Source organism: Cyrtonyx montezumae, unplaced genomic scaffold (genome assembly GCF_038088225.1).
Source record: "Cyrtonyx montezumae isolate F1298 unplaced genomic scaffold, pur_monq_1.0 scaffold_6, whole genome shotgun sequence".
NCBI classification, from domain to species: domain Eukaryota; kingdom Metazoa; phylum Chordata; class Aves; order Galliformes; family Odontophoridae; genus Cyrtonyx; species Cyrtonyx montezumae.
The window spans coordinates 17,535,451-17,553,782 of NW_027072067.1; the positions used below are offsets into that span (position 1 = coordinate 17,535,451).

General features: G+C 45.6%; 1 protein-coding gene across 3 annotated transcripts in view; it reads left to right on the forward strand.

Moving 5' to 3' along the window:
* Nucleotides 1-17,558, forward strand: part of LOC136056980 (contactin-4) — a 247,937-nt gene extending 230,379 nt beyond the window's left edge. For 2 of the 3 annotated variants that reach the window (XM_065749412.1, XM_065749411.1), the window contains exons 14-24: nt 6,513-6,688; nt 8,474-8,594; nt 10,606-10,764; nt 11,471-11,620; nt 12,130-12,200; nt 13,069-13,303; nt 13,792-13,907; nt 14,409-14,595; nt 14,710-14,822; nt 15,914-16,082; nt 17,000-17,558. In XM_065749412.1, coding sequence (XP_065605484.1) covers nt 6,513-6,688; nt 8,474-8,594; nt 10,606-10,764; nt 11,471-11,620; nt 12,130-12,200; nt 13,069-13,303; nt 13,792-13,907; nt 14,409-14,595; nt 14,710-14,822; nt 15,914-16,082; nt 17,000-17,100 — 1,598 coding nt within the window. In that variant the 3' untranslated portion in view covers nt 17,101-17,558. The remainder of the gene's footprint in view (nt 1-6,512; nt 6,689-8,473; nt 8,595-10,605; nt 10,765-11,470; nt 11,621-12,129; nt 12,201-13,068; nt 13,304-13,791; nt 13,908-14,408; nt 14,596-14,709; nt 14,823-15,913; nt 16,083-16,999) is intronic. The other variant, XM_065749413.1, reaches the window with a different exon arrangement.
* The last annotated feature ends 774 nt before the right edge of the window (nt 17,559-18,332 follow it).

The window sequence follows — 18,332 nt, forward strand, 5'->3', positions numbered from 1 at the left end:
AACTTGCCAGGTACTTTATGACAATGTACTTATCCACACGTTTTTGGGTTTTTTTTCATGCAATTTGTATGCAAAACCTGAATAAGAATTCAGAATTATCATTAACTAGAGGCATCCATTTTCTGCCTGAAAAAATATATATATTTGAACATTTTAAAATGGTTTGAAATAGGAGACAACTGTGACTTTGCTGTGACAGCCATATTTCTTTTCCAAGTGCTCAGTGTATTAAAAAATTTGACTTTTTCATTTGAGGTTGACCTTTAAGCTGACCTGACAAGATTCTTCTGAGACTGCAAGTAAGTCTTTGCATAATTGATTGCCCTACCTGGCTGCAGATGGGTTGTATCTTGTCCCTCCCCAATGCACTACAGCTTCTTAATTATGTCTTGTTGTCAGGATGGCATTTGCTGAGGCACTAGAGAAAGGCCCAGATTTCTTTTTTAGTGTAGATTGCCAATAGCTTGGGAATTGCAGATTTTACTTTTGTGTGGTAGAGTCATTTCTCTATGGGAGCTACTTGCGAGAACTTCTACTAATTATATCCTAATTATAAAATAGTAGGAGCAGATGCTGCTGTAAATAAATACTTTGGCTGAAGGCATTTGTGGGACTGATACAACAGCCCGACCAGAAGATAAGCCATTGTGGTAACAGCAGGAGATAGACACTCAGCAGTGAAAACTGTGGTGGTCATTTTTCCTAATGACAAATAGCCATGAGTTCTGGAGGGAATATAACAGTGAGGGAGTATTACTGAGAACTAATTGTATTAATTTGAGAGTGAAAAGGAGTTGTGTCTTTGCGTATTACTCTATGAAATGGTACTTATGTAGATACCTGTGGTACAGCACGTATGGGAGTTTTATTAACTTTGGATGAACAGATTGATGCAGCGGTGACTGCAAATGTTTGTTTTATAGAAATGAAGCATATGGGAGATAAAGTGAAATACTCTTTGTCCAGTTTATTAAAGTAATATTAAAAGCTTTCCTTTTTTAGAGCTCTCAGTAGATACTCTCACCCAATCCTCCTTCCCAGCGGGACTAGTGACTTGCTGTGCTCACACCAAGTGCTTGGGAAACTTAATGTGCCTGGGGCTGGCTGATAAATCACCTGTACACCAAGACTTGCTTATCCCAAGACATTTATGAAAAATGCAAGACTTGATTTGAGTGGTATTAAGGATGGTTAGGCTGTGCATCATCCACTGGGAAGCTTGAAATTCCACCTAGTGGTTTTCATGCCATTCTGCAGGTTTGACAGCTCCAGGAGGCATCAGCTCCTAATGACTCTTAATTTGGGATTTATTCTTGCATGTCAGCTTATTCCTATCACCTTGGTCCTGAGCAGGAGGGTGTAGATAACTGACATAAGACTCAGATAGAAAAAAATCTGAAACCATGCTCTACCACAGAAGCGCAAAGTCCATGCCAGACACTTCGTAGTTTCCCAGTTTGAGTGCCTGCCTCTCGTATTATTGCTGCTCTGTTTCTTTTTGAAGATTTTTATTTGTGGTCATTACTATTCAGAATGTGTTTAAAAGCCCTGTAAATCAGCAGTCCCAGCAGGTTGAGCTGTTCAAAGGGGCAGAACGCTTCTGGCCACAGCCCACATACATGGGCTGCACAACAGACAGCGTGGCATTATGTTTGCACAATTACCTGTGGTTTGTGTTTCAAGGGGAACAGTGATTGATCCTTGAGTGACTTGCAATTTATCAAAGATTAGATATGATTTCTCCTGTATCTGATTAACCTTCTCTGTAAGATGGCCATCATTTCTGTAATGACAGTAGATTATTCCGTACTTGAAAAGATGGATATCAGCTAGTTTCAATCAATAGCCCACAAAAGGTGACACCTTGGATTCCCTTGGTTATCTATAAAGTGTGTCACAAATGGTTCAATCGTTTGTCAAATACACCGATTTCATTTAATGCACCTCTGAAGTGGAGTTGCTTTCATTTGAGCCTGAAATGCAAAGACAGACAGAAGGTATGTTTGGGTTTTGTAGCATAATCAGGCACTGTTGCACACTGCCATAAAGAGCAAGGATGAGTTTCTGTGAGTGACAGATTTGACTGTCATTTCCAGACCCCATTACATATGATTTTCTTTCTCACAATTGTATGGAGAGAGCTTGATTTGATAAGATTGCATTGCACCGGGTAAAATGGAGGTTAAAATGAAGTGCCGTGTCCTCTTGTTATTTAAGTAACACTCTTTGTACTCTCAGTGGAGTGGATATATTTTCATACATTTTGTCTTTGAATTTGCTGTAATGGTACATCCCTCCCCAGTATCCTTTGATGCAATTCCATTCTTAATGTGTTTTCAGATTTAAATTAACCTTCATTTATTATTCAGCCACACAAAGGATGTGTATTTGAGTATGCAGAAATGCAATCTGCTGATTGACTGCTGGGTCCCTGTCTGCGAGGTGGGAGGCATTAATTCCTCGGAGGGAGACTTGCATCAATTCAGACAGTTTTCAATCTGTGGGAAGCTCTTTTTCAGTGTCAGTTTATGAAATACATTAATAATTTGGGCTTCGACTGCAGTTCAGCTCTGAACGAAGCCAAGGTATTCTCAAAAGTGAGGCTTAGGGACGTGGATGGGGGCAGGTTACAAGCAGCAACGGTTAAACTCTTCTCTGAAAACAAATCTTGCCCACAGCAAAGCACAGAACCGTAGAGCAGGACATGTTATATTTACTCTGGTTTTCCTCACTTCTTTCTCACATCAGTTTCGGCCACGGCCCATAAAGTACTCCAACAGACTACTAGGAAAGCTGTAGTTTGCCATGCTAATCGTGCTGCAGTTACAGTTATTCACCAGCCATTACTCTCTTCTGGTTGGGGTCATATTTTTAAGTCTTCACCATTTTTCACAGGGCCTGATGGTGCTCTGACAGCTCCCAGAAGCTGAGCCAGTCGTCAGGTCTGGGCTGCTGTGGACTTTGTGCTCTTGGAGAAACATTTCGATCACAAATGGGAGGGAAAGAAACGTTGGAGCACATTTGAGCACTTATTTATTGGATCTTGATTCTTTCGTGGCTCACTGGAAATAGATGTTTCTAGCTCCATGATTGGTTTTTATTATCTCCAGACAATATTTGCCCTAAAATCAATATAATAATGTAAAATGTCATTGCAAATAGAGAGCGTTGACTTGCAATGCATTTATTAACTCCTTCTGATTTAAAAAAAAAAAAAAGAAGGGAAACAGTACCATGCTGATACTCCATAAAGAGAAAGAATGAGTTCCCAACACTCACATTGTAATTTGTCAAAAAAAAAAAGATATGTTTTAAAAATTTGTTTGTGAAATCTGAAATTGTTTATGTAGATTTCATTCATGCACATTAAGTACAGAATGAAGGTCGGCCTTTCACACTAATGGTTGTTCAAGACAATCAGGTAATCAAAAATGCAAATACTACTTGTCAGGCATGGTATGCATGAGGGATGTCAGCAATGTGGATGGAAGTTCTGTCCATTTTCTGCAGCAGTGTGGGCAAGCCCTGAGAGCTTGGCCTTGCTTCCCTTTGCCTTAGCTGCTTGAGCCATGTAGGAAAGGAGCATATTTGGAAATGGGATGCCAAGAGCAGAAGAATGCAAAGCAGTCCACCTTCCTGTAGGTAGAAAACCCTCCTTCCCCTGGGGCAGCTTCTTGCTCTCATATCATTCAGAGATATTTGCCTGCTTGGGGCCGACTTGTTGGGTTGTTGTTTTTTTAAACAACAAAAAAGTAAGCATTATCTGTGCCAGCCTCTGCCTCACTTTATGGCATTTATGTCATGCCTCTGTGGATGGTGTCCCACTGTGTCGTGTCCTCCAGATCAATACGACACAGCACAGCACCGCGTGAGCTACAGCAAGCAAGCACAGCCATGCAAAGCTGTTTATCCTAAACAAGTAATCCCTCCTAATGGACACCCGATCAATAGCAGACTGGGGTGAGAAGGCTTCCCTTCAGGCTGGGGAGCTGCTGTTCCAGCCCGCAGTGCACACAGCCTGTGGGTCTGCAGTGATGATGCATCCCCACACGGGGCACCGAGCGTGGTCTGTGGCAGCTCCCTGTTAGCAGGGCGCAAGGGATGCAAGCACAGCGGCTGCAGATGGGAAACACTGCTCAGCTCTGTATCTTCTTCCAAACTGAAAGCAAGAGAACTTTGTGAAGGTCTCTGCTGATCTAAGCCGACTTGTGGAATGGCTTGGGTTGCAACGGACCTTAAAGATCACGTAGTCCCAAACTTCCAAATGCACTAAGTCACTCAGAAATACAGCGAGTGCACTGCAGCAGTAACACCACTCGGGACACACATGGGTAAGGAGAGCTGTGATGATCCCTGCATGATCAGGTGCAGCCGAGCCATCCTGGCATGGATTTGCTCTGCTGAGGGTGGTCTGCATTACACACAAATTGCGTGTAAAAAGAATACCACGTGTTTCCTTCCCATGGCAAGCACAGAAACTGCGTTGGAGAATGTGCTGCTGTACAGGAGGCAGCAGGGAGCTGCCCTGCATCCCTGAGCTGTCAGTGACACCTACAGCCAGAGCCCTGCAGGGGGCTGCACCCTGAGCCCGGGGTGCAGGGCACAGCCAAGCCAGGCTGAAAGCCGGGTTATTCTGCACCCAGATGATGATGAGAAGCTTTTCATCCCCTTTGGCGTTCAGCATTCACGTGTTTCCTCTTCATAAACTCGGTGGCAATGCTGGACGAGCTGTCACAGCGCTGGCTCGGCGCGGTCGCGCTCCCCTTTTCTCCTTGCTGGGATTTGCTGCTCTGCTCAGGTTATTCCAAGGCGAGGGGGTGGTCTTGTTTTTCAGCTTTTCCAGTCCTTGAGAAGAGACTAGTAAGCATTCTCCTTGGGGTGGTTTGCAGAGGGCATTGCAGGGGGCTCCTGTGGATGCCAAGCATGGCTGGGGGCAGAGCCTGTGCTGTGCGTCATTTGTCATCACGCCGTATCAGCTGCTCCTCAGACCCACTATGCTCAATTCTAAGATTGTAATGCTTCTTGATATGATTGCATTAAAACCTGGATGCCTGATTTTCAAAGGCACTGGGCACTTGCATCCCTTACAGCTTCCACAGGAGCTGTGCTACGCTGCTCTGGAAAACAAGTCATTCGCAAACACCCGTGTCTCATTCTTCATATTTTTATGAACTCTGTGTATTTCCACAGGAAGAATCAGATCTACGGTGTGGACTTCTCGCCTCTTGCAGAAAGTTCCAGGGAGATGAGGGCTATCCACAGCAGAACCTCACTGCTGTTGCTCGTTGAGCACCACGGTGTGCATGGTGCTTTGTGGGATGTGTTCAGGAGCACTCAGGGCAGTGGAGGAGGCACTCACTGTGTCTCAGAATCGTGTCCTTCGTTAACATTTTAAACCTTGATCTGAAAGCTCTTTGAGTTGGCAGTGAAATCTTTTTGCCTATAGACTTCTAAAGTGGAAAGTTTTGTCCTGCACGTGTATTCTTGCAGTGCCCTTACTATTTTAGCAGAGAATGAAGCAGTTGTCCAGGAGTCCCTCGGTGAAGTAGTTAAGATTTTGATTTCATGTACTGGAGAATGAATAATGCCTGTATTATTTTACCATGACAGCTGTGCAGGATAGATTTTTGGAATAAGCAAAATAATCTGTCTGTATAAGATTTTCAGACTTTTGGTCTCGTTGTTAAGCAATATTTTTTCTCCTTTTCATTTCCTCCGGGGCCCTGTAGAGAAAAAAAATTACAGCATTTTTGTCAACAGAAATGAAAGACAAATGTTAACTTTGGAGGCAGAGGGGAATTCATGGGCACAGATGAGGGGCTGAAGTCTGCATAATGTGTCGTGGCTCATCTTTCTGTGGCATCATTTTGTTTGCACTGCGTGACTAAAGTTGAACCAGTGGTGAAATCCAGCCGTGAATAAGGGATTGGTCCCAAAGCCCAGGGTGGAGCTGGTGCATAACAGACTGTACTTCCCACATCACAGGTATCTGCAGTCTTTCTACTTTCCTCTGTCAATATCATGTTCCAAAAAACAACCAATTCTCACCATTCTTCTGCTACATCTCCCTAAAACATTTGCTCTGCTCCCGATCATCAGCTCAGTGACTTCTTGCTTATAACCACCGAGATCCTAAAAGAGGAGTCAGTCTGACCCTTTAACTGCCCACATCAGCTGGGCATGATGCTTGGTCCGTTGGGGCACGATTTCAGTTTGCATCTTGTGAAGGGTTCAGTTGATATGACCTGTTGTTTATGCTTACTCTTTGTGTGAGCCCTCCTCAAAGAGAAAAACACACGTACATTTTAAAAGGAGAAAGGTTTCGGCATAAAATCAAAGATGTGACAGTCCAGTTACTGCCTGAAGGATCTTCCAGAGTAACCACCGCACATTTTTCAGACTTTGGTGGCAATACTGTAGTTGCAGTTGACGGCGTAGGATCATTTTCAGCTCCACGTCTATCTCAGTTCAAGAAAGGGTTCATATTTTATCCCCGTTTTCTTCATTTGTAGATCCAACACGGGTTATGGTGTCGCCTTTCAGCATGGATGTCACTGTTGGAGAGAGTATCGTCCTGCCTTGCCAGGTGTCTCACGATCACTCCCTCGATATCGTGTTCACCTGGTCATTCAATGGACACCTGATAGACTTCGACAAAGATGGGGATCACTTTGAAAAAGTCGGAGGGGTAAGTATCAATTCTGGAGCAATCTCCCAGACGGTTCCTCTTGCATTGGCAGTCGCAGAAATAATGGCAGGCAACACATGGAAGGGCTGCCAATGGGAGAAATGGATTTGATTAAGCTGACACTAGGAGACGTTATCTTACGTCTCGTAGACTGAGGAAGTAAGCACTGACAGTACACTGCTGTGTTACAGTTGATGCAGGATTGCTATAATTGCTTAAAGACATGCCCTCAGTCTGATGGCATGGATGATGTTTTACCATCCCAGTGTAGATCAGAAGACCTACAGTGCATTTTCTCCTTGCAAAAAAACCCTGCCATTTCGCTTTTCCCATTGGGAAGAAGTCCGTAATCGTTTTTCTATGGCTTTAACAGTTAAATAAATAAATAAGGCAAAATGTAACAGCCACGGGGCTTTGTATTGATGCAGAAACCAAGGTTGGCTCCTTTACATGACCGTATCTTCCTCCTGTGACCATGTGCTTAGAGGGAGTATTTTTCCTCTACGCAAAGTGATCTTCACAGTGCTACAGATGTCAGTGGCCATTGGAGATGGCGTTTCTTTTCAGTGTTATCTGTGTGCATTTCCTGGAGATGACACGTTGGTATCTTTGGGTTCTTTGTTCCTTGTTTGTTTGTAGGGAACCCAGGCTGTACCCAGTGACGTTGCAAACTTTTGTAATGTTCAAAGAATTGTTTGTTTGAGCCTTAAATATCATACCCGCAGAAGCCTGATGGCTGGAGGAGTCAGGTGTGAGAAAAAGGAGGAGCAAAAGAGAAAGAAAACTGAAATACATTATCAGCAGAAGTAGAGGACAGAAGAGAAGGGAGCATAGAATGTTACCCCAAGGGAGGCTTTACAAAGTCACTCACCACACCAGGTTTCGTGCAGACAAGCAGTCTGTCTTTGCATTTGTCAGGAGTGAAATTTGATGCTGAAAGTAAAAGGAAATACAATTTACAAGCTTCGTTGTTATCCCTTAAAAAAAAAAAATCATTAGAAGATGCATGTAAAGATTTCTGCCTAGGGTGCACGTCAGCAGTGACAGCTCTTCCCTGTGACTGTGCTTGATTGGGCTGCAAAGCTAAAATTACAAACTGAATTAATATTCTTCAGTCTGAAAGCCACAATCACAAGGTTACCCTGTGATTTCTAACAAAATGAATGCTTTGTGTCTGGAGAAAAATTTAGAAAGAGTTTGGAGCTTCCTATACATACGGAAGCATAATTAGTTCTATTCAACAGTTAATCAGACATGTATTTGGCATTTGGAAAACAAATTACTGCTGTTAGGTGATGCGAGATTTCCTAGGAGAGTGCTGTTCTCATGATCTTTAGTACAGAAACACCAGGCAATCAAAATGCTGGCCGTAGCACAGGGCTGCTATTGCAGATGTCTCATAATTTGGGCTGGTTTGCCCTTACAAAATAGATGTTGACACAACTTAGACATCAGAATGGTGAAGAGGCTATAAATTGGATATCCAGAGAGTTGAAGGAGGGATCGAGGCAAACCTGCAGAGGTTGTCACATTGTTTTAATGGGGAAACTGCTTAACAGACCCAAACCTGGCTCCCTTGCCCCTTGCAGAAGCCATAATTGTAGAAGTGCTCCCGCTCTTATCTTCAAGGCAGACTCACATAATTTTAATAGGCCACGGCTTGCATTGCGAATGTTTTCATCAGCCAGTGTAAAATAAATCCATTAGTCACAGTGTCCTTCATGTGATAATGATGTTTAGCGCTCATTAAAAAGTAATTGTAACCACTTTTCTCTACTTTATCAGCAGGATTCAGCCGGTGATTTGATGATCAGAAGCATCCAGCTGAAGCATGCTGGGAAATACGTCTGCATGGTGCAAACAAGTGTGGACAAGCTATCGGCTGCTGCAGACCTGATTGTAAGAGGTATTTGAATTTTGTTACTGTTGTTGTTGTTGTAAAATTTCTTTCTTATCTTCTGCTGCTGGTAAGACAATGCCTGGGCTCAGTGACATTCATTAGGGTCCCAGCATCTTGTAATTAATCTAAGAAATAAGCTCTAAGTACAAGCTGTGGTTTGCAGTACATTTTCAAGCAGCATATATAAAGCTGCTTTCATATATGCGTCCTCATAGAACAGACACACAGCACAGATAAACACACTAGTACATCTTCGTGTCCAGAATGCAAAACTTGCACCAGCTGAACACATTTATTTGTTGAGCTCTGCAGCAGAATCGTCTCCGGCTTGTTCACTGCATTCCTTCACAGTCGTTCCTTTTTGTAGAATAAGCATGATCTGGTAACCCCACTGATTTGTCAGGCTCTATTTGTTATCATTCACAGACGGTTTTAAATGTGACTTTCATGGAGATGTGATTAGTTAACTTGAGTCTGAATCTTTACAAAAAATATTATGTTTGTCCTGCTTGTGAGCTTGAGAAGCATGAAGCTGTGTCCTTCCCTGTTTTCCTCCATATGAACTTTCAATTTGTCCTTCCCCCAAAAGTTTAGGATAGGTGCTTTATAAGCACGCTGCTTGAGCAGGGGTTTCACTATGTGGATCCAGAGGTCCATTCCGACCTCAACCATTCTGTGAATTGATGGTTTCCAAGGCTTCCATGGAGCAAAAAATCTCAGGCAACTCAACAGAAGTCGGAGTACATGAAAAAGAAGGGAGAAACTCTCTCTTTATGAAAGCTAGGCCACCCATTCTGCTTTGGTCACTCTTTTCATCTACTAATGTGAGGTTTGTGGCTGCATCGTGTAGCAGTCAGACCGTGTGGTTTTGGTTATTCTTTTTGTACACACATTTCAAAACAGCCTGCTATGAGAACCTCAGTTAGGTAATTTCCTTACCATCGGCTGTGCAAGCTAACAGGAGGAACATTAAATTCTTACAGGAAAGTGGTCACTGGTGACAGCAAAAATACTGCTGTCATCCCTCCCTGGAAGCAGCAGTGGGGATGTCTCCATGCAGGCTGGTGGTACTGTGGCTGCACCAGGAGGTGTAGTGCACTGTGCCACTGGCTGTATAACACTGGGAAATATCCCAGGACAGTGACACTGGAGGGGGAGGCAAGTAGATGCTGCGTAAATAGAGCTTTCATAATAGATGTTGTAAGTAAAAGTACGTCATCAGTGGAGCTATGTCAAGATGATGTGAAGCAGCCCTAGGGAAAAGCTGTTAAAGCCATGCCTGGCTTTGGCAGTACCATGCATTTAGGGGATTTCCAATCCTGCTGAGAGATCACCCCTTCCCAGACTGGTTCTCTCATCTACTTGAGTCAAAGTGCAGCTGCTAATTCCTTCTTATCTGCTCTGGTTGCTGTATGAATGTACCAGAGATTCTCTCCCCTCTGCTGACCTTGAGATAGCACCTGCATGGATGTCTCGGAATTAATCTGGCACCATTCACCGTGCTAAGTGGAATATTTGGAAATGCTGGGAGTAACCATCGTTATTCCAGGGCAAGAAGATGGGTCATGTCAGTATCAGCCAAGCAGGAGGAGTAATTTGTGAAGGATGCAGTGAAATTTCATTGGGGTGGAAGGACTGGAGGAGCTGAACAAGACTGCATTGCATGATTGATTTCCCCCACAGCCAAGCAAAAAGACATCGAATATTAATTTCTTAGAAATTAAACCCGGCTGTACCTGCTGAAAGTTTCATTATGAAGGCAGGGCACTGGAGGTGTCAGGGTATTTTAGATATTTGAGCATCCCCAGGTCTTAATATCGTTTGAGAATAATTTTAGACCAAAATGGAAGAGCAAAAATGAGCGTTGGTGGGGAAGCAGCGCTTTGAGGAGAGAGAGCATTACTGACAGACATGGCCGGGTGATGCAAGAGAGAGAAGTATCGCAGTGTCCTTGAGGGCAGGAAGGCAGCAGTCAGCCCCCAACCTCAAGCAATCCCTCCTGCAACGTTTCTAACAGGTCCCCCAGGCCCACCCGAGGACGTGACGGTCGATGAGATCACCGACACCACGGCCCAGCTGTCCTGGAGGCCTGGAGCAGACAACCACAGCCCCATCACCATGTACGTGGTGCAGGCCCGGACGCCCTTCTCGGTGGGCTGGCAGGCTGTGAGCACAGGTAAGGGCTGCACCAGCTGGGATGCTGGGGAAGGAGCCCATCGGGATCTGCTGAGCTGCAGTTCTGCCCTCAGAGTGATTTCACTGGCTGCAGGACACTGCTCTTCTTAACTGGTTTCCAGCCTGGCAACCCAAAGATTTAGGGTTCAGCCTGTGCTGTTACTCATCCATTTTTCTCATGAATGTTTAAGGGAAAACAGAATGAATTCCTATCTTTTGTTGCCACTCTGGAGATATACAGCAGTAATTGTGGTCTATAAAGACATCCCTCAGGGACAGACTGTGTCATCTGGCCTATCTTTAAGCAGAATTATTTTCCTGATAGAGGGAAAAGTCCCATGATGTAATTGCTCATTCCACCAGAGGTTAATTCCATTCCAGTAACCATTAAATAGAGGGAACAGTGCAGTCTAAAAGGAGAAAAAGAACAACTTGTAAACCTGTTGTCTTGACACCTTGCCTTCAGAAAGTGGCAATTTAAGGGAAACTTTTCAGTAGCAGGAATTTCTGTGCTAAAAGCAGTGTTGTAATGCTCTTACTTTAGCGATTAATCCAACATTAAAAATGAGAAAACGTTTGACAATCCTAATTTACTTTGCGTCTGTGTTAATCCCTCACTGCTAAGGGTAACCAATAGGACCTGTCCTCAGTTCTTGGTAACGCTTTCAGTGGTTTTATCTGCACCCCTGACCTGTGTCCCTCTGCAGTTCCAGAGGTGATCGACGGCAGGACGTTCACAGCCACCGTGGTTGGCCTCAACCCTTGGGTTGAGTATGAGTTTCGAGTGGTGGCTGCCAACCTGATTGGGATAGGGGAGCCAAGCAGACCTTCAGAGAACAGAAGAACTGAAGAAGCTCGTAAGTAGCAGGGGCGGCTGAGTTCAGTCTTGTCCCACAACTGCTCATAAAGGACGTGTTGCAAGACTGGAGAGCTGTAATGCCCCTGGGTGCTGTCCCTGTCACTTGGTGTGGCCCAAAAGGGGGAGGCTCGGAGTGGTGCTCACAGAGATCTCTGACTGTCATGGGAAACGTGGCTCCTCTGCTCCATGTTAGGCTGTGAAAAATGAAAATATGTAAAAGCCCCTTTTATGGAAGATAAATGTTTAAACTAAACTATTAGAGGCTGAATACACAAGTTAATTGACATACTTTTCATATACTATTATTGACATACTTTTAATGCGCTGTTTGCCATGGCAAATTAGTCATTTGCTAATGTTTCCGATACCCAGCAGAGGAAGGCCAGCAGAGTCCTGTAGCTGGTTCATTTCAACACACTCCTCTGGTTTCAAAATCCCCACGTGTGTTTTCAGTGCTATCTACAGTTCTGCATCTTCTTTTCTTCTTTTTCTTTTTTTTTTTTGCAGTTCCTGAAGTGACCCCAGCCAATGTCAGCGGAGGTGGTGGGAGCAAATCAGAGCTGGTCATCACATGGGAGGTGAGTGGAGTCAAAACCAAGAGGAAAATGAACACAGTGCTGCAAACCACAGCTGGCTCCCGAGCCCCAGCCCTCTCCCTAGTGCTGCACTACGGGGCAGCAAATGGTTAAGAGTTAGCACAGTGCACTGCATGCTGGCTTTTACTGCTGCTAATGAAAGCCAGCAAGAGGAGATACAGAGATGAAGAATGTTTAATATTCCTCAAGGCAGCCAGGGCTAGAACTTTAGTCATTTGTCTGCTCGTATTTTCGTGTTATGATGTGATGCAGCTGGCGTATTTTTCCTAATAATGAACTTCACTAGACATGCTAACACTTCCACTTAGCACTATTCCTGACCAAGCTGGCAGAATGAATCATCAGAGATATTTTTAAGGTTATTAAAAAACTATAAATGGGTTTTTCTCCTTACCACGCAGCTCAGTATGCTAAATTTCCTCCTCCATTGGACTAATTAGTTTCGCTGCATCTCCTACAGATACTCCAATATGTTTCAAAAACACAAGAACATCAGCCGTGACTTTGACTCATAATTTGCACAAAATATAATTTGTATTCCAACACAACAGTCAGTTTACTCCCATAAACATCCAGAGACAGTGTTTCTGATGGCCTGGTTGGATGTGTTTTTTGAGCCTTGGGCTACAGAGTAAGAAGCTGTCACCAAAACACCTGACAAAACACCTAACCCCTTGACACACAGGGCAGTGGCCCATCGTTAGAGAATACTGTCATCCATTGGAACTTTGGGTGCCTACAGACCCTCCTGGGCCTCCAGCTGCTCTGCTGAGGGGGGGGACCAAGAAGCAACAGGGAAATGAATGCAATTGCTCAACTTGCCACCTCTCCATGCTTGGCCTGCCCGCAGACCGTGCCCGAGGAGCTGCAGAACGGAGGTGGCTTTGGCTACGTGGTGGCCTTCCGCCCCTTTGGCACCATCAGCTGGATGCAGACCGTCGTGGCCTCCCCAGACGCCTCCAGATACGTCTTCCGCAACGAGAGCCTGCCGCCCTTCTCACCCTACGAAGTGAAAGTGGGGGTGTACAACAACAAGGGGGAAGGCTCCTTCAGCCCCGTGACGGTCGTGTACTCGGCGGAGGAAGGTATTGCGAGGAGCACATCCCCTCCTCCCCGCCCTGCTGCCATCCACGAGGGTTCAGCATCCACACCGACGTCCTTTGATACCTAATCCTTGCTCTGATTTATAATAAATGGCGCGCCGTGATTAAATTCTTTTGATAGCCATTAAAATAACATTAATCGTAATGAAATCTTTTGATATTAATGGAAAAGCCATATGTAATCTGGAAAGAATTCAGCGGAGATTTAGTATGAATTAATGTCCACTGATTAGAAAATGTTCCCTCTTGTCCTAATTACTGTACGTGGTATCCTAGGTTGAGCTTAGTAACGACATCTATTATTTCTATTGCGGAGGAGGAGTGCGGTCTAGCACGGGCCTGGCAGGGCTTTGTTTTGAAAGGGGGAAGTTTGATTTTGTCACACGCCTCTCTTCGCACGCAGTAATGAAATTCCCTTGAAGTTAGTGACTAATTAAACATAGAATGTTATTTTTAACTCGTCTACCCAGAGCCGAACAGAGCTCCGATCACAGTTCTGGCCAGAAGCCTTTCTGCCACAGACATCGAAATTTCTTGGGCTCCCCCTCGAGAGAATCAGCACAAAGGAAGGATACAGGGCTATGAGGTAAGGCAGCGTGCTGCAGCGTGCTTCCAGGGCTGTGTGCTGAGCAGGCTCGAGCAGCACCACTCCTGCTGCGTGGTCCTGCTGAGCAGTGCCTTGTTGGTGTTCCTTCTTCCTTCCAAGGTTAAAGGCTGTATTATGTTAAAGGCTTCTGTCTGTATGTGGCTGGCTGAAATGCAGATCAGAGCTTCCTGGAGGTAGCCAGGTGTGCTGGTGACCAAGAGTGGCTGCTCTGACATCAGCGTGCTTCTTTGGGAAAGTCCATAGATTGGGTTATTTCCTCCATCTCAGACCAAAGCAGTGATCAGAAATAGCAGCCCTGAGTTTAAGGACTGAAGGTAGCATGTCTAATCCGTGGCATGTCCCATGAGGTGGAAAAAACAGCAAGACTTACCCAGATGACACAGAGAACTTCTTTGGGCAGAAGTGCCATAGTTAGTGCTAGGAGCCACCGGGGTGCTGCCCACCTGTAGCTGGGGCTGAAGCACTCGCTCTGTCTTGCAGGTCAGGTGTTGGAGACACGACGAGAAGGAAGAGAACGCGAGAAAGGTCAGGACAGTCGGTAACCAAACATCTGCCAAAGTCACCAACTTGCAGGGCAACGAGCTCTATCACCTGGCAGTCAAGGCATACAACACTGCTGGCACCGGTCCCTCCAGTGCCATGGTCAACGTGACGACGAAAAAGCCACGTGAGTGCTCAGGACAACTGGCAGTGGGGTGGGACAAGCTGGGAGGGTACGAGGAGGGGTCTGTCTGCACATGGCACTCCTCAGTCACAGAACGCTTTCCGTGTTTTGCTGTAGCACCAAGTCAGCCCCCTGGGAACATCATCTGGAACTCATCGGACTCCAAGATCATACTGAACTGGGACCAAGTGAAAGCACTGGATAATGAGTCAGAAGTGCGGGGCTACAAAGTGAGTGTGGGACCGTGAGCATCACAGCCTCCACGGGGACCTGCAGGGAGACCTGATGGAGCCTTGGCTGTCCCCAGATTCTGGCACTGGGCTTTAATGGAAATGTCCATAAACCCCAAGCTCGATGCGGGATAACAGTAGGACCTTGGGTGGAAACCTTCCAGAGTCTATAAGCCAGCTCTTTAATTGCAGATAAATGAAATGCTTTTTTAATAGCTCTATTTTCTTCAGAAAGCAAAGCCAAAAGAAAAGAAAGAGAATCCTCATTAGTAGCGGTTTTAATAGGGTTTAATTTAACCAGAGGGAAATCTTGGGAAGAATTCAGCTCCATCACCTTCCACAAGGGTTTAATTTGGCCCAAGGAAGACATCAGTGAGCGATTGCCAGCCGGTGCCTCCAGGGCCAGGCTGTGCAAGTGTTCCCAGCAGAGCTGGAAGCAACAAAGGACCTGGGCACGCTTCGTCTTCTGTTCACAGCCCACAGTTTGGTGGCATCAGACTCACATACTCGCGCCAGCTCTCATGTCTGCCCTCACTTTTAAGTATCTTTGGTGCACTCTATTGAATAATCAAAAGTAATTCATTCCTCGGGGCTTTCAGTCAAAAGCCCCAGATGAAGCCCAGCAGTTCAGACCATCTCATCCCTGCATATTTTTGGTCTGAAATGCAAATTAAGAAGTCAGTCGAAACAGGTGAAAGGGACTCTCGTCACCCTTGAAAAAGCAGAATCTATCTCGTGGGTCTCCAAAAGATGCTTTTTGAACTTGTGGTTAGGATAACAGTCACAGTCCTTCCTGGCTCACAGCAAAACGCTGCCCATCTTTTTATTTTCTTCTGGAAATCTTCTGTGTTACTCCACAATTTATGATGGAAATTAACAGGACTTTCGGTTCTTAGAAGGTGAATCAAAAAAGGAGCTTACCTGGGGAGGCCAATGGCGGCTGCTGGGGTCGGGATAGCACCTTGGTGACCAGACTGCACATCTGGGTGCATTTGGGGTACTCAGGGTGTGAGAAGAGATGGGGTCAGAGCAGATGCTTCCACGGCACTGAGTGCTCCTGCTGTTTGTGCCTCCTCATCGCTCTCCCACAGGTTCTGTACAGGTGGAACCGTCAGAGCAGCGCGTCCGTGATCGAAACCAACAGGACCTCAGTGGAGCTCTCCCTGCCCTTTGATGAGGACTACATCATTGAGATAAAGCCCTTCAGTGACGGGGGTGATGGCAGCAGCAGCGAGCAGATCCGGATCCCAAAGATCTCGAGTAAGGCCGGGGAGCAGGTGCCCCCCTGCCCTGCGTCACCCCGGGATCAAGCAGCAGGACCCAGGCTTGAGCATCATGCTCTGAGGGGGCTGAAATGCAGCATCCATCACCAGCCCAGCCCAGGGTCCTGGCTTCAGCCCAAACCAAGGTTGAACTAGGAGAAACAATGTCATGAGGGCTTAGGGCCGTGTTTAAGATGTCTACACGCTTCCTGCTCTCCTACGTCCACACTCATATGCACTGAATATGTTGTTTCACTGCAATTCACAATAACAAAATATAAAACGCAGTGTTCAGAGACTTTTAAATTTATAAGGCTACTATATAGCAATATTCCGTTCTGTGTTGGATGCATAAATATTTATTTAGGGAAATGAGGTCGTGCAGAAGAACAAACAGAAGAGAGAGTATTTTATTACTCAACATTGCTTTTGCAAAATCTCCATGTCCCATCTTCCATTAATAACACTGCAGTTTATAAGCTGCATTAAATCAGCTGCCTCTGCAATGCAGGAATGTGGCATTAAAATTACAGTGATGTGAAAAACCCTGGGTGAGATCAGAATGATCTCCTCCTGGTTGTGTGCCGTGGCCATACAAACCCTGCAGAGGGATTTAATCGCAGACACAGCAGAGCAGGAGCCCACACCAGCTCCTGTGAGGCTCCACACAGGAGCATCCCTGTAGGATGCCTTAGGATCATCCTTTAGGATGCGGATTGGGCCAGGCTGGTGCTGTGAACAACAGCCTGAACACAGAGCAGTTGTAAAGAGAAATGTGGGAGAAGCCTCAGCACGACAGCAGTGGGGATTTCAGTGGGCAGGAGAGGGGGTGTTGGCGGGGCAGGGGCACGGGGCAGGGCTGTGGGGTGAGGGTCTGTGGTGCTCTCTGCTGATCTCCCCTCTCTCTTTGCTCAGATGCATACGCCAGAGGAGGCGGCCCTTCGACCTCCAACGCCTGCACACTGTCGGCCATCAGCACGATAATGATCTCGCTCACAGCTCGGTCCAGTTTATGACAAAAATTACACAGAGGACTTCTTGTTTATAATATAAGCAACATTTAGCTAGCTGTTTCGAAGACACCCAGTACCAAGTAATATTGTGGTTTGAGTACATCTTACTACTGGAAAAAAATGTTTATGCTTCTTTAGGAATGGCATTATACAGTACTTCCTCAAAGCAAATATAGCTTTGTCTGAAGTTTCCTTGGAAACTCTGCAATGCACTGAAAACATCTGTAATACGATGTTACCAAAGCAGTTTACATATGTCCTTATATGCATATTTTTTATTATATATTTAGTGTTTTATAGAATTTTTTAAAGTTAACATATGATGTAGATATTAATTTTTCCTCTGCTATAAAATGCTATGGACAACGTTACCATGGAAATATTGTTTGGGATTTTTTTCCTTTCTGACCGAGAGTTCCACGTTGTTCTCAGCCCATGGGCCGCGGCTCTCCTGTATGGCAGCACAGCAGGACTGCTTCCCACCGGGCTCAGAGTGAGCAGCGATCCCTGTGCGAACCCAGTGCTCTCAGCACGTGGGATTTTTCATTTTCTTCGGAGGATTCAGCGAGACAAACTCCAGATGCTCAGAAGGAGCACTGGCATCTTGAAACGAAACACGCAGGTTTCGGTTGGTTGCGGACTACAGGACATGTAGCTGATATTCTGGCACCACGCAGTAAGGTTCCGCTTTTACTGTCTTGAAATAGCTCTGTCTTCATCTAGCATTAAACTGGGTGGGAAGGAAGGGGAGCGTGGAGATGCTGGGTACCAGTATGGGTGTCCCCCCGAGGGCCCCGCTGCAGACCCCGCTCAGCCCATGCTGACGTCGCTCCAAGGACACCAGGAGCAGCGCTCCGGGACGCGGTGCAGCGCTGCCCACGTGCTTTCCTTCTTCGTCCCATAGTCATCCTCCTCTCCAGCCCCATTCCGGCACTCACTGGGGCCCGGCAGCAGTGTGGGGAGAGGGAGCCCACAGCTCTCTAGTTTCTCCTCAGGGGAAGCCAGAGGCGTAAGAGCGGTACGCCAGAAAACAACGATATCCACAGCAAAAATCATCTTCTTCAGAGAAGGACTGTTTGTTACTACGGGGTACTTTTGTAAGTTCACTCAGATGGGATAACGCTAGTACAAGGCAATGGAATTTTCTATAAGATTTTCAAGTTTAAATGCGCAGCAGTGGTTTACTATTATTTTTTTTTTCCTGATAGCTTGAATTTGCCTGTAACTTGTCTTTT